This window comes from Malurus melanocephalus, unplaced genomic scaffold (assembly GCF_030028575.1).
Source record: "Malurus melanocephalus ecotype Western Australia unplaced genomic scaffold, MMel_1.1 scaffold_90, whole genome shotgun sequence".
In the NCBI taxonomy this organism is placed as follows: domain Eukaryota; kingdom Metazoa; phylum Chordata; class Aves; order Passeriformes; family Maluridae; genus Malurus; species Malurus melanocephalus.
This window is the reverse complement of record NW_026623322.1, coordinates 301,769-321,032: the sequence shown is the minus strand read 5'-3', so window position 1 is coordinate 321,032 and position 19,264 is coordinate 301,769. Positions and strand designations below refer to the sequence as shown.

The 19,264-nt window shown below is 35.8% G+C and overlaps 1 protein-coding gene across 4 annotated transcripts in view; it reads left to right on the top strand.

Annotated features, from left to right (window-relative positions):
* Positions 1-14,989: 14,989 nt before the first annotated feature.
* ST18 (ST18 C2H2C-type zinc finger transcription factor) overlaps positions 14,990-19,264 on the top strand; it is a 48,431-nt gene continuing 44,156 nt past the window's right edge. For 3 of the 4 annotated variants that reach the window (XM_057368315.1, XM_057368313.1, XM_057368314.1), the window contains exon 1: positions 14,996-15,179. In XM_057368315.1, the coding sequence (XP_057224298.1) occupies positions 15,005-15,179 (175 nt within the window). In that variant the 5' untranslated portion in view covers positions 14,996-15,004. Of the gene's footprint in view, positions 15,180-19,264 lie in introns of all 4 variants that reach the window. The other variant, XM_057368312.1, reaches the window with a different exon arrangement.

The window sequence follows — 19,264 nt, the reverse complement described above, 5'->3', positions numbered from 1 at the left end:
ATTTTAACATTACTGCTTTAGCCGAATCCTAGTGTGCACTGACTCCTAATAACTGATCCAAAAGCTTAGATTAATCTCTGGAAAGACTGACAGATTATTCAGTGCCAAATCTTCAAGAAAGTATTTACAGGTAGCTTCAAATTCCTAGAGTTATTAATCAAAATTGCAACTCACTACAGCTTCAGTGTAAATACTGAAAGCATTTTTGTAGAAAGATCTTAGCAGTTTTTGTAAATTAACYTATTTTCCCTACACTCACTTTTCATCACATATTACCAAGCTGCTTGCTTAATCACAGCAGGCATCCAAAATATGTGCTTGTGGRTTCATCCATCTAGGGAACAGAAACATCATCATGTGATTTATTTSATCAACCAAAATGCCCCAATCTCTTAAGATAAGACATGAAACATTTACAGGAAGTTATTTCCAGTGAAGACATACAATATTTTAAGGTTTTGTTTTATAATAAACTGAGGAAATTATAAGCTTCTTATAGCTATTCCATGAACAGAAGTGTAGGCTAACTTTTTGGATAAATTATTCATGGTGAGTCACTCATTCAGCTCTACTGTGAATCTCATTTTTCTGTATGGCTTCAGTTTCCTGAGATTTAGCGCTTCTCCTTTTTTCCTCTGTGCATCGCTAATTTATGCACCAGAAGGATGCATTAATCCGAAGAGGCAGTCGTCCAAAAATGGGGATGGTCCATGTGTTCCTAAGAGAAAAATGTTYGAAAAATAGAGGATGTGCAAGTTTCTGCAACATCAGGGAAGCTGTGATTTATGCATTATCAATTGCAATCGTTTTTCCCAAGTACCTTGTGAAATACACGATGCCTTAGGAGCTACCCCAGAGCAGATCACTTTGTCAGAGATGTGGACTACCTCCCTAAGGAAACATACATTGGTTAAAAACAGTGAGCTAAACAGAATCTAGAGGCATTACCCTATCCTTATCTTGGTATTTGTAATTTCTGCTGTACCAATTTCCGTATCAGGTACCACCACAGTCAAATGACTTCATTGGCACACAGGTGATCAACTTTTATGCATCTATTTATCCGTGAAAAAATAGAGGGAGAGAGGCAGSGACTGATTTTTGGAAATCAGCCACTGGACTGCATTCCTGTTAGTCATACCCATATTATTGTGGGAAAACTATCAAACATTCCTCACAAATTCAAGACTGAAATAGCCTGTTACATTCCCTGGATACAGATATTGGAACCACTGTCTTTTCTGACCAAGGTTCTAAATGCTGTGTTGGCTGAGAAATTTAAATCCATGCTTAATTAATTTCCCCTTTTCCCCTGGCTTATCCTATCTGACAAAGCACTTTTGCACTCCTTATTGAGTTTCTGTTACAAAGTGCCTTGGGATACTCCTACATGAAAGGCACTACAGAAGCTTACATGCTCATTTTGTATTATTATTAATTTTATAACATTGATTGGTTCTAGAACATTTGTTATCCTTTTCTTATTCTGTAACTTTTGTTTCACAAAAGTAGAGAATAAAATAAATGAAAAGCAAAACAAAGGGTTTCAATCACCGATTAGATTCAATAAAGCATGAAAATTTCTCTCTTCTAAATTTCAGGCGCTGAAGTCTTCCTTAGTAGAATTCCATGACAAAAAAWCTCTTGATTTCAAGGAAGTCAAGATTTCACTAAGAAAACTGGCTAGTGTTGTTGTTATTATCCATCTTCTCCTGAAGTATAAGACCTCCTTTCTGCATGAAAAGTATATTTTTTGAAAAGTATTATCTTAGGGGGCAAGTTGGATTTTAATTTTTTAAATTTTTTTTAGTAAAATAATTAAATTTCTCTTGCACTGCACTGACTTTTCAGAAGAACAGTACTTTTCTTCCGATACTGATTAAATACACACAACTATTTATGTATTTAACTTGCATGTATTTTATATAATTGTATGCCCTAAAAATATCCCAGCTTTCAATACAATATAAACAATATTTTTTATACATGAATACTGTTAACATTGCCATGTTATTAGTCCAAATTTATTAGGGTTATTTTAGCTATATCTATTGTATGTACTGTAGTATTGAAGCATAGTATGTTAAACTTAAAAAGTCCTTCTAGAGAGAACTGTTTCTCCTTGAAGACTTAATTATTTACTGATTAAYAACACGGTTTAATTTTTCATTTAGGAATGTAGTGCTGTGGTGTTTTCATTGGTAGCTAAACTATCTTAAGAAAAGATGAGTCTTTTTATCCACGACAAACACAGCAAACAACAATGTGAGGTAGAAACGAGTGCTGAAGCTGGGAGATCTCTGTCCCATACATTCAAGTTTGCATCTGACACCTTTTGGGCATAGAAGCTCTRCTGTATCCATCTTCTGTAAGAAGCAGAATGAAGAGGTCTTCTCTTAGTCAATTTTGTCATGGACCACTGAAAGGACCAGGACCTTCAGCTGTGTCCAGGATTAGAATGGAAACCAAAGGAAAGTGAGGAATATTGGAGTGATGTATTCTCATTACTGTGCTTTATTTAACAGATGGGATACAGTACAATGAACCATCTGTAGGTTATGGAGTGGCATCTGGGTCAGAMCAAGGAAGAGCAAATTGAATTGATCCAAGCACGGGATTGCAAAAGCATAGATCAGATTGGCTAAATCCATATCTGAATAGAAAGGGTGCCTTATCTGAGTTAGATACAGGTGAGAACTAGTGTTTTGGGTTTCTGTCACTGATGATTWATGAAGACTCCACAAGACAYTRGTGTTTCAACTCATGGGAGAACAGCATTGCCCTTTGGTGGGRATTTTTACACTTCCTCTTACTTTCTGCACCTCTTYARAAGTAAGGAAAATTACTTTTTTTTWWATCTGGAACTCTTGTTTCAGATGTTGTGAGATATTTTAAATATTCAGAGAAGTTGAATGGTTCAGTGTRAWTGTRCAGAGTTAYGARTATCTTGAATCTTTAGCAGAGAGAGGATTAATAGAGCAGAGCTGTCTGGATGTCTCACTGTCAGAAGTAACTGGACACTTCACCTTTTTTGTGGTTTTCTATTGATTAAGAGAGTGAGAAACCAGCAAAGCAACCCTGCAAGCAATGGAACTGAAATATTTCAGAAAGTCCACATTGCTAAAATATAATCCCTAATTTTACCTAAAATGTTTTAAGAAGTATATCAATACACTGTTAKATACAAGTATATGATAACATACTGAAAAGCATTTAACTAATTGAAAGAGTTATTCCTTATTCTACAGTGCTGATTATTTTACTGTCTTCCCTTAAGAACTAGTAAATTACATACATGAAAATATGTGTGAACTCTGTTTAAAACAGTAAAAGAATGAAGATAGAGAGTTTGGTAGACAGAAGATAATTTGTCCCCTCAGGAAAAGTTCATGGCATGAAAGAAAATGACTGTGCATGCCTAGGCTGCATTTWGGAAAGAATGATTCACTGACAACTCTTTTTCTAAACTTTATAAAGTAAGCAGATTTTTACAAGGATTTATATGAAAAGGAAGCAGTAGTATTGCAGATGACTGGAAAAGGAGGTGAAAGTGATACCTAGATGATGGAAGAAGTGAGAACATGAAGCAAAATCACAAAGGACTCCAAGGTGTTCTTCAGTAAGAATTGAGATTATGGTTGATTTGTGTAGCTATCACCTTCACAGTGCTGTTATCCCGTAGCACTGCTTAAAAATGRGACAGAGACTGAGAAAGCTGTTTGTTCCTAGCCTGCATCTGCAAAAACTGACAGGTTTGTCCTTTGGGCTTGGCTTCTGTTTCCACGGGAGTTGGTCATAGACTGATTTTCTGGAAGCTGCTGTGGAAAAGCACATTTGTCATAATCCTGAATAARCACATTTGGAACAGAAACTGAGATGGACTCTTGCATTTCCTGGTGTCTCATCTGTCTCCCACTGGCAGAGAGTGTGGGACCCTCACAGTCCTTAATGCGCTTTGCTGAAGCAAATTGTATCTCTGAATTCAAACAGACTTGGTAGTAAATGCTAAATGAAGATGGTCAAGAGTTATAGCTACTGCCAGACATGTCTGAGCTTCACAAAAAGTATTTCTTTGCCATTGAAGACTGGATGTTTACAGCACACACTCCCAGCTCCCCTGCCCAGTGCTGGGGCAACTGACTGGGGTGGAGTTGTGCCACCTTGGCCTTTAAAGATTTCTCCATGGCATATGGATTAAACATCTCAACTGAGCAAAACGTTCTGTGTCGTGCCATTACTATTGATAACTGATCTTCAATTAAACAATGGGTATTAATCTTCAGAGTAGCTYTTCCCAAGATCTGTTAACAGAATGAGTTAAGAGTATCTACTGCTTGCTCTTTAGCTTAGAAAAGGAGCTTCCTCCCTGCCCCTAGCCATTGTAGAAATTGAAATGGTTAAGGGGTGCTGAAAATATTAACCTCTGTCTCTTACTCTATGATTTCTGGTACAGGCAAGTCTGTCACATTATTATGAAACATGCTTTCTTAAATACCCATTAAATCTTGTTCATTTACTACTCTTTTCTGACAACACGGTTAGGTTCCTAGGGAACTTTAACTGGTGTGCTACACCTTACTCTCCTAAAAGATTCTGTTGAAATCTATGTTTTACACTGAGGAAAAATGGTTTTGTATTCAGTGTTTGATAGAAAACAGTCAAACACAAAGAAACATTGAACAATCACTATGTGGTGCTGTTTGTTGCAAGGCAAAGATAAGTGTAAAGTCACAGTACATTGTGACAGTCATAGTAGTGACAAAAATAGTGTTAGAGTTCACCTATCCTTATTATTATATTCTATATGTCAACTATGCTTATCATAACTAAAAAACTCAAGCATTAATGAAAATTGCAATGCCAATCAGTTTTATAATCTGTCATGTCTAAGTTCCTCCCTTGTTTCCTCCTTCACCTCCCAGTCCCTCTCTAATTAGCCATCAARCTGTAAAATCTACAGTGAGGTCATTCCTCCTCTCCTTTCACTCTGCCTTGCCTTCTCATCTCTTTTCCTCCTTTCCTTTCCCTAGAGTTTGGATGAGCTGATGGACCTCAGGCTTTTTGACTTCTCTGTAATACCATGTGCTTTCATAATTCAGAACCACGTCGTTCTTTCAGTACTGTAAAACCAGCAACCAAGAAAACAGTAAAAAACAAACACAGAAAGAAATCCAAAATTCAAATATTTTCTACTTCAAATTTTCTTMTTCCAACATTCATATGAATGGGTTAAGGTTTGCACAAAATATTTGGAACTTGTGTATAGAGAAAATCAGATAATTTTTTCCCCCCTTATTAAAATGTCACTCTTTGAATGTAACATAATAAGATAATAAGAACCTCTACTCTGTCGCAGTTAATGATAACACAGTTCTGGGTGACCACAAATAATGACTTTCAACATTTTACAGGTAACCATGGGGTTTACAGTTACTTGACTTAAATGTTCAGTGAACTGTTCTGAATAACTAAGATGGCTGAAATAAGAGCTGTATCTCATAATCCTTTTGAGACATCTGTGGTTGGAGTTGTTAATTATGATTAATAATTTGCTCAATTCCTGTACATGTTCAGACCTTTTAATCGCTGTACTGTGACCTCTACCTTTTCTTCCTTGATTTATTTAGAACTCTTAAAGATTGTGTTCCATGTTCAGATTTMCATTTTAGTTTGCTTTAGTTGATACTTTATGTGCATTTGCTTTATAGATGACTTTTATAGCTCTCTTTAACAACAACTGCATTAGATATCTTTCCAGCCTAGTATAGGCTTTCTTTGATGTCTGCTATGTTCATTTCTAACCAAAACCCACAATCTCAGTGTCTCTTTTTGTTATTATATTTTATTGTGGTTCTACATTTTTTTTTTACTTAAAGCCTCCATTAAATATTAAAAAGGGTAATKATAATTTAGTTCCAATTTATGTTTCTCTATATGTCAAATCCACATCACTTCATTGTGGTTCCTAGATTGRGATGGTTATTTTCAGGTTTTTTCTACCTGAGAGCTAGTTGTATTTTAGAATAGTCCCTTGCTTGAGCTAAAATTGTTATGCTATTTAATATATTACACGATTCACTGTCTTCCCCATCACAATTGCTGTRCTTATCAGCACATACTAAAATGTTATCCTCCCAAACCTACACAGAAATTTAGGTTTGCATATGCCTTCAYGCCTTCTGCTGCATGACAGAATGCATCAGAACATTATAGCCCCAAATGTTTGTTTTCCTCTTATGGCAGATCTTTTCTCTATGGATGACCACAAGCCATATAGAGATGGAAACGCCAACCCGTAACTTCTGCCTCAGATATATCAATCATGAGTTAAATATTATGGCTAGCTGAATTGCTGCCTCTGACTGATGTCAAGGGTGGATTCAGCCAAGCAAAAGTGAGCAGAAACAGATTGTGTGCAGGCTGCAGATAGCAAGGAAAGGGAAAGAATGCAGCTATGGGACCTCCTGCTCCATTAAAGGGAGGTACCGGCCCCTGACAATGAATTGCTTACAGTCCCATTGTCTGTTGGCAAAAAAACCCACAGTTTATCTTATTTACGTCTTCTTTAACCAGACTSAGGTTACCAATATGCTTTTTATTTAAGCATTTGCTGGCGCTGGCAGGCTGACCACTCATGTGCAAGGCTTTCTGGATGCAAAGGTTGTGTGGATGATCTGTAGATTTGCTTAGAAACTTAATCCATTCTAAGCCAAATTCTTGGCCTGGGTCCCACTGGAATTTATTGACCTACTGAACGTGGACAGATTGAGTGAGTAAATGAAAAAGAGGTTAGGGAGGCTGGATTTGGCCCAGATCTTGAGCATTTATTCATATTACTGAGTTTAAGAACTTCTTGAGCTCCACACAGAAAAAAAAAAAAAAAAAAAAAAAAAAGTTTTTTATCAACTGGCTCTTTMTAAACATAATTTATCTGTTAGGGAAGGGACCAGCCATATGACTTTAACCATGTAGAGTTTTTGATTGATGAGCTATGGAATGACACTCTGAAGAAGTCATCCATTTCATTGGCACAGTATTTCAATTTGAGGGTTTATATGTAATATTTTTATATGATCTGAATATCCTTATGATCCTACAAGCTTGTTAACTGAAAACAAGAAAACCACAGAAGTTAAATCTCTGCTGTCCTCCTCTGAGTTGCCTTTCCTTTGTGAAGAATCCTGTCAAAATAATAAAAAAGAGTTTAAAAAAAATTAAAAAGAAAAATAGAGAGCCATTTCATGAGTTTATTGCAACCTGAAATTGTTATCCACAGAGGCATGAGCTTAGGCATGGGTAAATTTTACCATAACTGCATCTCTTACTATGTTACTGCTGACTTTCCATTGTTCCACTCTTTTTACGTGCTTCTTTGCATTTGTTCAGTCATTTCACAGTCCAGTTGCTCTTTTTTGGTCAGGTGTCCTGTAATATTCAGTTTACTGCCTGAAACATCTCCAAGCTCAGTACATAATAACTCAACACCATTACCCATTTCTCCCCAGCCTCTTCTTATGGGGTCTAATAAATCCTCTTTCACCAACAAGGCTATGACAGATCCTTTGCTTTTCTTAAATGTCTCTTTCAAATAAAATATATATTTTAATATCTTGCTCCAACCTGCTTTCAGTTATGATACCATATTTTCTGCACACTATTATCTGTCCAGTTCTGTTCCTTTTCTCCCAGCTAAACCTTCCATTTGTGTTTATAGAAGAGAGTTTGATACCTCCAAGTTACTGTTCTGATTTTGCTCTGTATTAGTGTTCACAAATATAAATTTCCATTTTATATTTTTTCTATCCATATTTCATGTCCATTCCTTTATCTTGGTCCAGCCCTGGACTGAATTTCTCACAATTCTAGCATTTCAGAAAAAAAAAAGAGCATTGCACAAGTATGGCAATAAACTGTAGCTGTAGAAGGTCCTTTAAGCCTGGAATGGTCTTTGAACACTGGAAATCTTCCAGGGCGCAGGAACAGCTTCTGTTCCTCTCACAGATACAATTTGTAAGCCACGTGTGTGAGTTAAAAAGGGATTACATGATTTTTTTCGTGTTGTGTGTGCTGGTTAAAAATGAGAATCCGTCAGATTTTCTTTAATTACCATTGGAGTAAGTCCTCCAAGTTCTGCAACAAACAATTCTCTCTGTCCAAATGAAGAGCAATTTTTTTCAACATATTTGATTGGTTAATACTCTTACTATTTTAATGTTTTAAAATGCTGATGGGAGATATTTATTTTTACCTGATGCATTCTTTCACAAATGTATTTTTCAGGTATCTCTAGCTGGAATTATTTTCCAATTTTTTTTATCTACTAGTCTGAATCAGTGAAATGCAACACACTCAGCCACAGAGTCCAAATGTCATAAATTATCTAAAAGTTCTGTAGCTTGTTTAATTCTATCAAATAAAAGCAACAATTAATGCCAATAATTCTGGGTCCAGATGAGCAATTAGGGCAAATACATGTTTCACTTCTTGTCACTGAAGAGGACTCAGTGGTCCTTTCCAGGACTAGCCTTGAAAATTTCATCTGTAAAATTTCATCTCAGACTTAACAAATGTCCTTCTTTAATATTCTTACATAAAGCAATAAATTTTCATTTGCCTAATGTTTGGATATTTTTTAACAATTGTAAAACTTATTTAACATAGCTAAAAAGAAAACTCTTGTTTCCTGAATTAACTTGTTCTTAGACTGGTAATGAATTTTAGCCCAACCCTTGATGACAAGTTTCTCAGCTGCCAGTCACAGTCCTGCAYGGTGTAGCAGGTGTGTTGCTACCCATAACTTGCAAATCCAACAGTTGTTTCTGGACATGTGAGATTTCCCATCACCTGACAGTTCACAAATCTTATTTTGACTTAAATTAAGTAGGTRGAATGGTGATTTCTTTTATCCCTTACTCCAGCGTATTTCATACTTCAGGGATAAATTCATGGACATACATAATACAGAATATACGTAAGCATAGTTTCATATCCCGCTGAGCAGAAAAATGTTAGGATTTGGAAAATTCATTGCAGGATGGAACATCAYAATAGAGTGCTGTAGAAATCCTAAAATAATGAATTAACCTGCTTGTTAATCCATACTGCAGACAAGATAGGAGGCATTGAAAAACAGATCCTTGTGAGACTGAGTTGAAGGGTACACAAATGGATTGAARTCATTACAGCCTTTTCTTGAACTGGCATTCTCACTAATGAAAGTCATCTCATCAAGTATCTTTCTTAAAAAATATAAAAGGAATTGGCCAAGAAGCCCTTTATCAGACAAGTGATTTTCCTTACATGCTTTGAGACAATTTGCTTTGTTTTGCATCCACCACCTAAATAGATTTTAGAGTGGAACAGAGTAAGCAGAATTACTGTTTAGCTGCCATTTTTCCAAGCGTAGATAAGACTTGTAAATTTTATTTTCCAATATCCATGATCCAAAGTGATGCATTTTGCTTTCTTTCTTTTAGAAAACATATATATATATATATATATAATCTGTGACTAATCTATGTGTCTTAAAGTTGCTTCTATCTAGTTTTCTGAATATCAGATTTTGTTTTGTATACAATTAGATTTTATGAATTCTTTCATATTCAGTAACTTCATGGCATTGAAAAGACTGTCCTAGGCACTGGATGTGGAAAAATTCTTGTAGACCCGACTGATGCTGTGGATTTTCAGACTTTCTGTGGACACTCCAGCTTTTTGAGACAGTTMATACCATTTTTCTCTCTGTTAGCCCTTTCAGAACAACCTGAGCTGAAAACACCATCACTCTCACTGAACTACAAAATTTACACACACTCTTCACAAGCAATGAGAGTTAATTAAGAAAGTGGAACATACATCTATTTTAACCTGAAAAGAAACCACCRAGTCATAGTAACACTCCACCTTCCTTCCCAGTTTCTGTGGTTCATCTGAAGTAACTCTAATTAGCAAAACCCATTTGAGTTTTCAATTGCAGTGATGAGATTGCCAGCACTCTTTTTTGAATTCTGACATTCCAGCTCTTTCCGYAAACCTCTGGCATTCATGGTTGATGTAAATTAATCAGCAATCTATATTTTGAACTGGGTGCAATCTGTCCTAAGAGAGATCTGTATCCTTTCTGTATCCAGTGCTAGTAAATTCTCCTGATCACCATCAGTTTACGACAAACTCAAGATTTTTCTGTTATTTTAGGTGATCAGATATTTTCACATCAGTAACCTAAAACCTAGGGAGCTCTTGTGCTAGAGAGTTGGACAGAATCTAGTTCATCTGTGTTTTGGAAAACAAACTGATATAAAAGAGAGCTAAGATGGGAAGATGTTCAGAATTTATCTTCCTCTTAGGTGCTTCTGATGTTTAAAATTCTTTGAAGAAAGCCCAGCCACAACAGATACCAGTATKTTGTTGCTTCATTTTTGAGTGGCAAGTATCCATGAATTTTCAAATACCAACTTTTCCGTCCTGTAAGGAAAATGTAGTATTTGACTACATTGTCCTAGGGCATCTGAAATTTGGAAAAAAAAMCCAAAAAAACTCATCAAGATCTAAAACATCTGGCAATATCTTTAATAACAATATTATTAAGGAGTACTTAGGGTAACCTTCTCCTTGTAGCTACTAGTGTGAAGTTAAATGCTTCTGCACATCAGAAGATGATGTTCTCCTTTAATCGTAATTCAGCAGTTAGGCAGTCAAAATCCAGTTCAGGTTAAGAATTTAAAACTATTTTCTCCACAACTAAAATGTTTCACTACTTTTTCTTACACAAACACATATAAGGAGTGGGAACCTTAAATAACAGTGGAAAATAAATGTAGAATGCCTTGATATTCAAAGTAATTTATTTTCTCTCTTGAATCTAAGAAGGGTACATGAGATGTGGCACATTCTGGTCTTATTTTACATGGCATCTATTACAGGCAGTAGTAAACACCAGTTCAGGCTGAATGTACCCCTAGTTTTACCCACTATGGCAATTCTTTGTTCTGTTTTCATGCTTTGCCAATCTGCAGGCTGCTGTGAATAAGAAAAAAATCCCCAGAGATCTGGAAGTCTTGCCAGCAGATTAACTACAACAAATCCTTGCTGGCTACAAAGTGGTTAAAGGTTGGGTTGAAGGCTTGACAAACACATCACTGAGATGAACCAATTACCAAAAAAAGAAAAAAAGGAAGCATGACCATTTTTTAGGGATGTTTGGGACTGCTTAAAACCTATCCCTTTCTTCTGAGACATTGCCTTGTGGTGGGGATCCAATGCAGGGTATTGCCTGTATACTACCAGTGCCTGCAAGATATGATCTGAAAAGAAATAAAGGAAAAAGAAAAGCCTATTAAATTCCCCCAAAATGTATTTAGATATGAAATAACTATGAAAAAAATCATTTTGGCTTTTTTTTTCAGTATATGCAGCCAGATCCTAAGTGTCTTAGATTTTAACCTCTTGACTCGCACTATGATAATTGACACAAGACTGGCTTTGGTAACTGAATCATTGACTAAAAAAATAATAAAAAYTTTGCTCATTCTAGATAGTGCAAGCATGATTTGTTATCCATAAAATTTAAGCACAATTAAATTGGGAAAAAAAAAAAMCCCAACTAGATATTGGCTTTGGGCTCATAACAAAAAGAGCTTCTCCTGTTTTATGAGCCTCAGATTACCAAATAACCTTGACAGCTGAATCAGTGTTCCATGACAACAAGCAGGCCATTGATAAATAGCAACAAAACTATTAGACGTTGAATTTAAGAGATGAGTAATAGAGAAGCTAAATTATAGGTTTACCACTTGACAAAGTACAGCTTGACAAATCTGTGATAACCTACATGTGTGCCTATGTATAAATGCATACAAGGAAAAGAGAGGAATAGAAACTTTTAAAAACRGAGGTGAAATCAGCATGACATGAATGTTACAAAGGCATAAATATATTCTTTTCACAGTACTTAAATTCCTGTTTTCCATGATCAAATCCTTAACAAATCATATGTAAGTACTTGAAAAACCTGCCACTTGTGAAGTGTTTTTTCCTGGTTTCATTTAAATTTTTAATTTTAAGCACTGTAAGGTAAAAAAGRAGAGGAATTTCTGATCTGTGATAGAATTTTAAACTCATTCCTGCAAAAGAATAGCTTCCAATTAAAGATCAAAACCAACAGTTTAAAGAGCCACCAGGAAAAGTGAGAACTTAAAAATCTCTTCCTGGAATATGGAAAGCAATTTGAGCTTCCTAGACAATAAGTGAGAACTATGTCAATTTCCTGTTACCAGAGTGGTGTCAAGAATGATTTCACTAAAAGTTGAATCTCATGTATTAACTTATTTTAAAATGGTGGCATCTATAGAGGAAATCTGGATGAGTGGCTGCTCACGTACAGAAAAGGGTACAACAAGGCCAGGCTAATGCATCAGTCTTTCATAGAGGACAAACTTTCTGACATGATAATGTGCTCCCAGGAAGATCTGTGTTCCTCTTGTCCTCTCTTTGATGCAACAGCTTTTGATTTATTGCTGTAAAGTCTGGTGGTTTGGTCAGGTGGGATTCCTGGGCTGTCACTTCCCAGAGCAGATCTGCAGGTGGCAGGCGGTGACAGCAGCGCTCCCACGCTGGTCTTGATCGTCATCTGCTGACATCTGAGTTTGACTCTCTTTTCCAGTTGTGGTAAAAACCAACGTATTTAATAAGTGCTATGCCAGTCCACAGKGTGGGACCTGTAACATTCAGAAAAAGATTGTACTCTGTGAGCAAGAATACAGCAATGAATTTACCAGAATACCCTGTTTTCCCTTAACTTGAAGTTATGCAACTTTTGACAGCAGTCAGACAAATTACAGGATAAAGGCTGAAGATCTAGCTGAAGTTCTGTGACCTGTGTTACACAGGAGGGCAGGTTAGATGATCTAGTTGGATCTTCTGTTCTAAAATTCTATGAATTATTCTGGTGTAAGAAACAGCTCTAGTTTTGTCAAAGGGGAATTAAACACTGGAAATTCATCATATCCTAAACACTTTCACTGTATCTACTGGAGGGTGACTTGACAAATGAGAAAGGTCAATAGCAAACCCAGTGAAGGTTTTGCTTGCTAAAAACCCTTGTGAAGGGTTTTCAAATTTTTGTCATTTATTCAGTTTTCCTGGAACAACACGACTGGTATCAACCGCCATTCACAAATATGAACTAAGAAACTGTTGACTGTATTTCCTTAGGAACAAATTATGAATATTTTTTGATAGCACATCTATCTCTGTTATATTGACATTATTTCCAGTGGTACACTGATGCTATTGTGATTCTGACCTTTGTCATGATATTCATGTTATCCTCTAATCATAAACAGAGAAATATCACAAAAGCCATATTTTATTCAACTACAGCATGTGCTTACCATACCATAWTCCTGGATTCCAGATGCCCATAACATTTTAGCCTTCAGACGATCAAGAATATCCAGTGTTTGAGATGTATATGATGGAATTTTAACGTTCCCTCTGAAATGCAGGTCTTTGTATTTCCATGTCCTTTATGTTTGCAATGAGGGATTGCCAAAATGGTGCTTAGCCAAAAATGTTTTAGTTTTGTTGATTTGTTTTTTTTAAACAAAAAGCTCAAGTTAGTCATATGCTTTCATCCAAAACAATCAGAACCTGAGCCAATTTAGTGCACATAAGATACCTTGGAAGGATTATTTTATGCTGTTGAGCTTGTAATATGTGTAACCAATAGGAGTTCTCTTCATATTTGGATTTTTTTTTGTAAATCTTGCAGCTAAGTCAGTGAGCCAAATGCAAAATCCAACACCTAAGGGCATCGTGTTGATTTGCAATGCACCCTGGGGCTACCTAAGGTTGAGAAACCATTGAGTGGATTACACAGATCCATATATGTAGGTTTTTCATCTCTGACAGATATAATACAAGCGCTATTATTCGTACGAGAAAAATTTCTTAGTATACTGTGTGTAAGAGAGAAACAAAACCATGTCAAATCATTTACACGAAAAATTATTAAGAAAAGAGAGCTGAAGATTCCAGCCTCTAGGAATGTGCCTTATATTGAGCACCTACATGCCACACAGATCAACTGTGGGGTGACAAAGGCTTGGCTAAATAAYTGCAGAACCAAATGAATATACATTTGGTATATTTGGTATATAAAGAAGCATATTAAACCTGCTAAAAATCTTCTTCTCTAAAATCCTGCCATTCTTCCTTCTGTCAGCCATCTGAAAGTTAGGCATCTGAACTGAGTAAGACCTTTTCCAGGAAACAGCTCTCCCTTTTATCACATAGATATAGTTTTWAGTGAGATGAATAGCCCTTTGCAAGAGCCTTTTCCATAGTCTATACAGAGACCGGCTAGAGCTTAAACCAGGTCGTTATGTCTGGAGTAAATTAAATTAAATCAATGCTCAGGACTAATATTGAAAGAGAGCCCTAACATTGCAAAATGTTATCAATGTACAGAGTGTTTCACACAGGTTTCTTGCTGTTGAACTCAAGGTGTGTAACTGGATATTCATACTGATGTAAAGGTAATGGACCAAAGGCTCAGGATGTTGTAGTAYAACCAGTGGCATAATTTTCCCTTTAGCTGCTTTTCTGGATTATCAACACAAACTACATTGGTTTTGGTTTTTTTTCAATCTTTCCTTAAGGCTGCTGGGTTATGGGTTTTTGTTTTTGTTTTTGTTTTTTTTTTGTTTTGTTTGTTTGTTTATTTTGTCTTAATCCTCATTCCCCTTTTCCCAAAAGGTTTTGGCCTCACTGGAAAGAAATGGAACTTTCCTGCAGCCTGGACTTTCACTACCTAAAATTAAATATCCACTAGACACAATTTGCTGAAACTGCAAGTGATTTAATATTTTGTCAGTCCTCATTTTTATACTTAGAATTAAACTAGAGGGTGGTGCTATCTAAAAAAAAAAAAAATTACCCCTCACTTCTCCCACTTTTTTCTCCATCTCTGGCAATTGATCATTGCAGTGCCTAYAAATGCTCCATGGCTAAGAAGAGAAAAGCTGAAGATCAGATATCAGGTGTTCCTGTCAACAAAAGGAAGTCCCTGTTAATGAAACCCCGCCACTACAGCCCCAGTTTGGAATGCAAAGAAGAGAATGAAGACAGGACGGAGTTACAGGAAGAYATCAGCGTCCTCGAAGGCAGCTCAAATCCAGGTACTTGCTTGAATTCCACTTTAACTTGAATTCCACAGAAAGGAACATAAGAAACAGTATTTTGAAACAGGTTGCAAGACAAGTTTGACTTCTAAAAGAGTTAGAATGGTGCCTTTCTGTCCAGGTTTAAACATTATATTTTCATTTATTTTGCACAATAGCCTCTCCCAGGGTCTAGTAAATGCTTTGTGGACCACACAGAGACAACCACTGTAGCAGGTCAGATATGGAGCAGCATCTGCTTCACCACTACCTCTGTCAARGAGCAAACTTGAGCCCACCACTGAGAAAAACACATTTATGAAGAGCAGATTTTCACTGGAATATATAGAGCTCTTAGGAAGGGGAAAAAAAATGCTTAGCAAAACATTGTTGACTTTAACATTTAGCAAAGCAATTTCATGCGTGTGACTGCTGTGTGTGTTCTGTTTAGCACGATTATTAGACTCAGCACTTTTATACTTGTTATTCCAACACTGCTAAGCCAAACACATCTAACAATTTATAGCAGCTTCTATATTGTGTATGCTGGAAAACATGGGTGAGGATGGGAAGACAGAAAGATATGGTTATAGTACGYTTTGATTACTCTTCCTTTCTAATATATTTTTATATATATTCGAGTAGAACAAAAAGCCTCAAGCAATATTCACATATTTGTTTAAGAAGTCCTGCCAAAATAATTAATCATTTTGTTAYGAAGTGAGAAGATGTCAGTGGAAGATAGCAGGAAGACGTTAGGAGTCATCTGTACACAGCAAATGTTAAGATAAAAGGAACGTGATTTGGCACTGGGAAATTAGTAATCATAAATAATATGCAAACAGAATGAACTTACACGTCACTCTGATAGCTGGTTGCTATTAGAATTAAAATGTAACTTATTTTCCACTTTCTTTCTCTTAAAAACCCTTTTGAAGGACAGGGTGTTAGATAATCTCATCCAGGGTCCCTTTACCACAAAAGACTGGACCAGATGGTGTTTCAAGGTCCCTTCCAGTCTGGGGTCTCCCATGGTTTTATGATGAAATGAGATTAGTAATTTACGTATTTATCCACCCTAAACTGAACTTCCTTAAAACAAACCCCCCATGTTTTATAGCACACAGAAGAAGAAGAAAAATGTCTTTCAGATTAAAGACTCAAATCCTGATTCCACCAAAATCAGTGGAGATCTTTGTGGCATTTCTATACTGCAAAGTTTTCAGTCAGCTGTCTCTTGTAAATCTTCTAGGAGGAGTTTTTTCCAAAGGTCTGAATCCCATTGCTGTGGAAACCCAGAAGGTAGAACATAAATATGCAAGGTGATGAACAATGTCTCTGTCTTTTGGGTGACATTGCTAAGCAAAATTCATCAGGAAAAAAAGTCCCATAGCTCCGAATGCCTGTTCAGGCTGCAGGGGCTGTTTCTATCTCTGAGTACCAGAAGGGAATTTCTTGTATGGCTGCTGTTTTGAGGTTTTGTTATTGGGTTTTGGATTTTTTTTTTTTTTTTTTTTTTTTTTTTTTTTTTTTTTTTTTTTTTTTTTTTTTTTTTTTTTTAGATATTTGGACTTCAGCTAATTTTTTTTTGTGTTGATTAAGCCTGACCATCCAGAGGTGCCCTCAGCAACACCTTTTTCTTCCCCTTTTTCTGTTGTCTGCACACATTGAAGAAGTTGATGAAGGGAAAATACGGTGATGGCTGTAAAGGTAGACTCTGTGCCATATACAGATGAACCCAAGTTATTTAACTGGTTCCTTTTCTTAAAAAGGGCAACTGTTGGGCTAGAGGCAATGAAGAAAATGTAGGGAAACCATGGCCCTCAGTCAAAACAAAAAATCCCACTTGATTTGRAAAAGATTTATTTGATACCAATATGATATCCTTCAACCTGCTTGTGTCAATGATAATACCACCTACATATTTTGCATTTATTTTGCCAGCTACAAAACGAATTTCACCTAAAGCATACAGTTGGTCTGGYTATGTAAGTTTACTTGTGATTTCTTAGTGTAATATTTCTCACTTTATTATGAGTTCATGATTCGTGTCTGTTGATCATTTAATGATTCAATTCATGGATTGATGCAACTGTAAACTAAGCTGAGTTTTGATTGTTTTAAAAGTAAATTTACAGCCTGTAGAAGTAAAAAGCAAAGCTGGGACAGCTGAACCATTAAGACTGATTCAACAACAAATTTTTAAACACTGCTTTAAAAATTGTTGATTACTTAATGAAAAAGAATTTTTTACCATCAATTTGTATTATTTTTCATCTTTCACACAGAAAAATAACTGAAAAGGGATTTTACCATTATGATGCTTTGTTTTGTTTTCTTTTGATGGGCAGGAGACTTCTTTTTTAGATAGATCTTGTTACTTTTTGAAATGACCCATGATGGGATTCTGTCATTTTCCAAATGGCAGTAAAGAAAATAATGAAAACTCATTTGAATAAAGTTGGTTATAGAGCCAAATCATCATTCTTACTTGCTGAGATGTGAAAGACGGCAGACTTTATTCAGAATACTGCAATGTGTGTGGTACTAGACCAGCTGCTAAAAAGTTACACTAAGGTTTACAGACACTTCTTTAAATACAACTTTATGCACACAGTGAACAAGGCCACCTCTCCCTGCATGAGTCCAATTTTCTGAAGAAGAATAAGAATTAATCAATATTTTCTTTTAACATATAACAAACAGTTGAACCAAACAATTATGTAAACTGGAAATGACCCAAAATGCTAACAGTTTGGCAGCAGTAAAGTGAAATGCATTGTGGTGCACATGTGCATTTTTGTCCCCCTTTTCCCCTCCACAATAATCTGCACTTAATAGGAATATTTTAAACTATGTAGCTAAGCAACAGAGGTAATTGTTGCTTTCTAGAGCTTTTGTTAGGCACTCTAACACAGCCCAAATATGCATAATTAGGTATAATGTCTATAAATCATTATTGTACACATGTGGGTAGTTAAGTGGATTGAGAGAATAGTTCAATGAATTGGACATATTCACTGAAAATGCTTTTTATTTGTTTTCTGTAGTTCATAATACTTTAAAATTATCATAACCCTTTACACTTTCTCTTAATAGCTCACTGTGTTATTGAGAGAAACTTCATTTGCCTTTTAGGCTATGCTTAATTTATTATTTAAACCTGGAGTTCTTCTGATTCGGGAAAGAACAGACACATCTTATGAAATAGTCTGTGCTTGTTTATTCATCTTCCTTTCTAGGAAGTAAAATGTTAAATTTTTCAGTTTATGTTGAATAGATCCCAACAAAAGAATGTACCCTATAATCAGCATTATTGAAGGGGCTAGTGTTGTGACTAAATTCTTCCCTTCATCCAAAAATGCTTTTAGTTACTATGGCAATATTTACTTGATCCTGGCAAAACCAGTGTTGATTTTAGAGAGATAATTACCAGAAAGGAAGATGATGGAGATGTATTTTTGAGTGTCCTTGTCAGAGGAAATGTTTATAAAAAATTAAATGAGATACAAAAGGCATATTGTCTTGCACACTGACAACCTCTCCTACATGCAGCCTTTATTACCTGCTGGCTGCTGCTTTTCTTCTGAAGAAAGATGTTTATAAGGACAGGATGCACTTCAGTGGTGTCTTTAACAAGTCCTTTATGAGTCTGTACATAACAACCATTTCTGTTTGCCTGTGCATGACCTGATCTATCACTTAATGTGGCAATTTCAGTGGTGACCACGAGCTTGCCCTTTGTGAAGTATTGAGGATTTTTCCATCAAGGTCTTTCATGGGATCTGGGGTAACTGAGAAAGTAATTAGGGTTTCTTTTGAGAAAATATTTGGGAATCTCAGATAAAATAAAAGTGAAAATAGATCAGACGAATTGTAAAATGTGTTACTGGGCTTGTATATATATATATATATATATATACACACACATATTATATAGGTTATATGTATATATGTAGTATCAATTTATGGCATATTATATTTACATAAATGGATATAACTGTATGTGCATGTGTGTGTGTTCTAAGACAATATATATTTTCACCATCAGTGAGAAATGGGGGTRTAATTATTTTTCATATAGTGCTGGAACTATCGTGTAA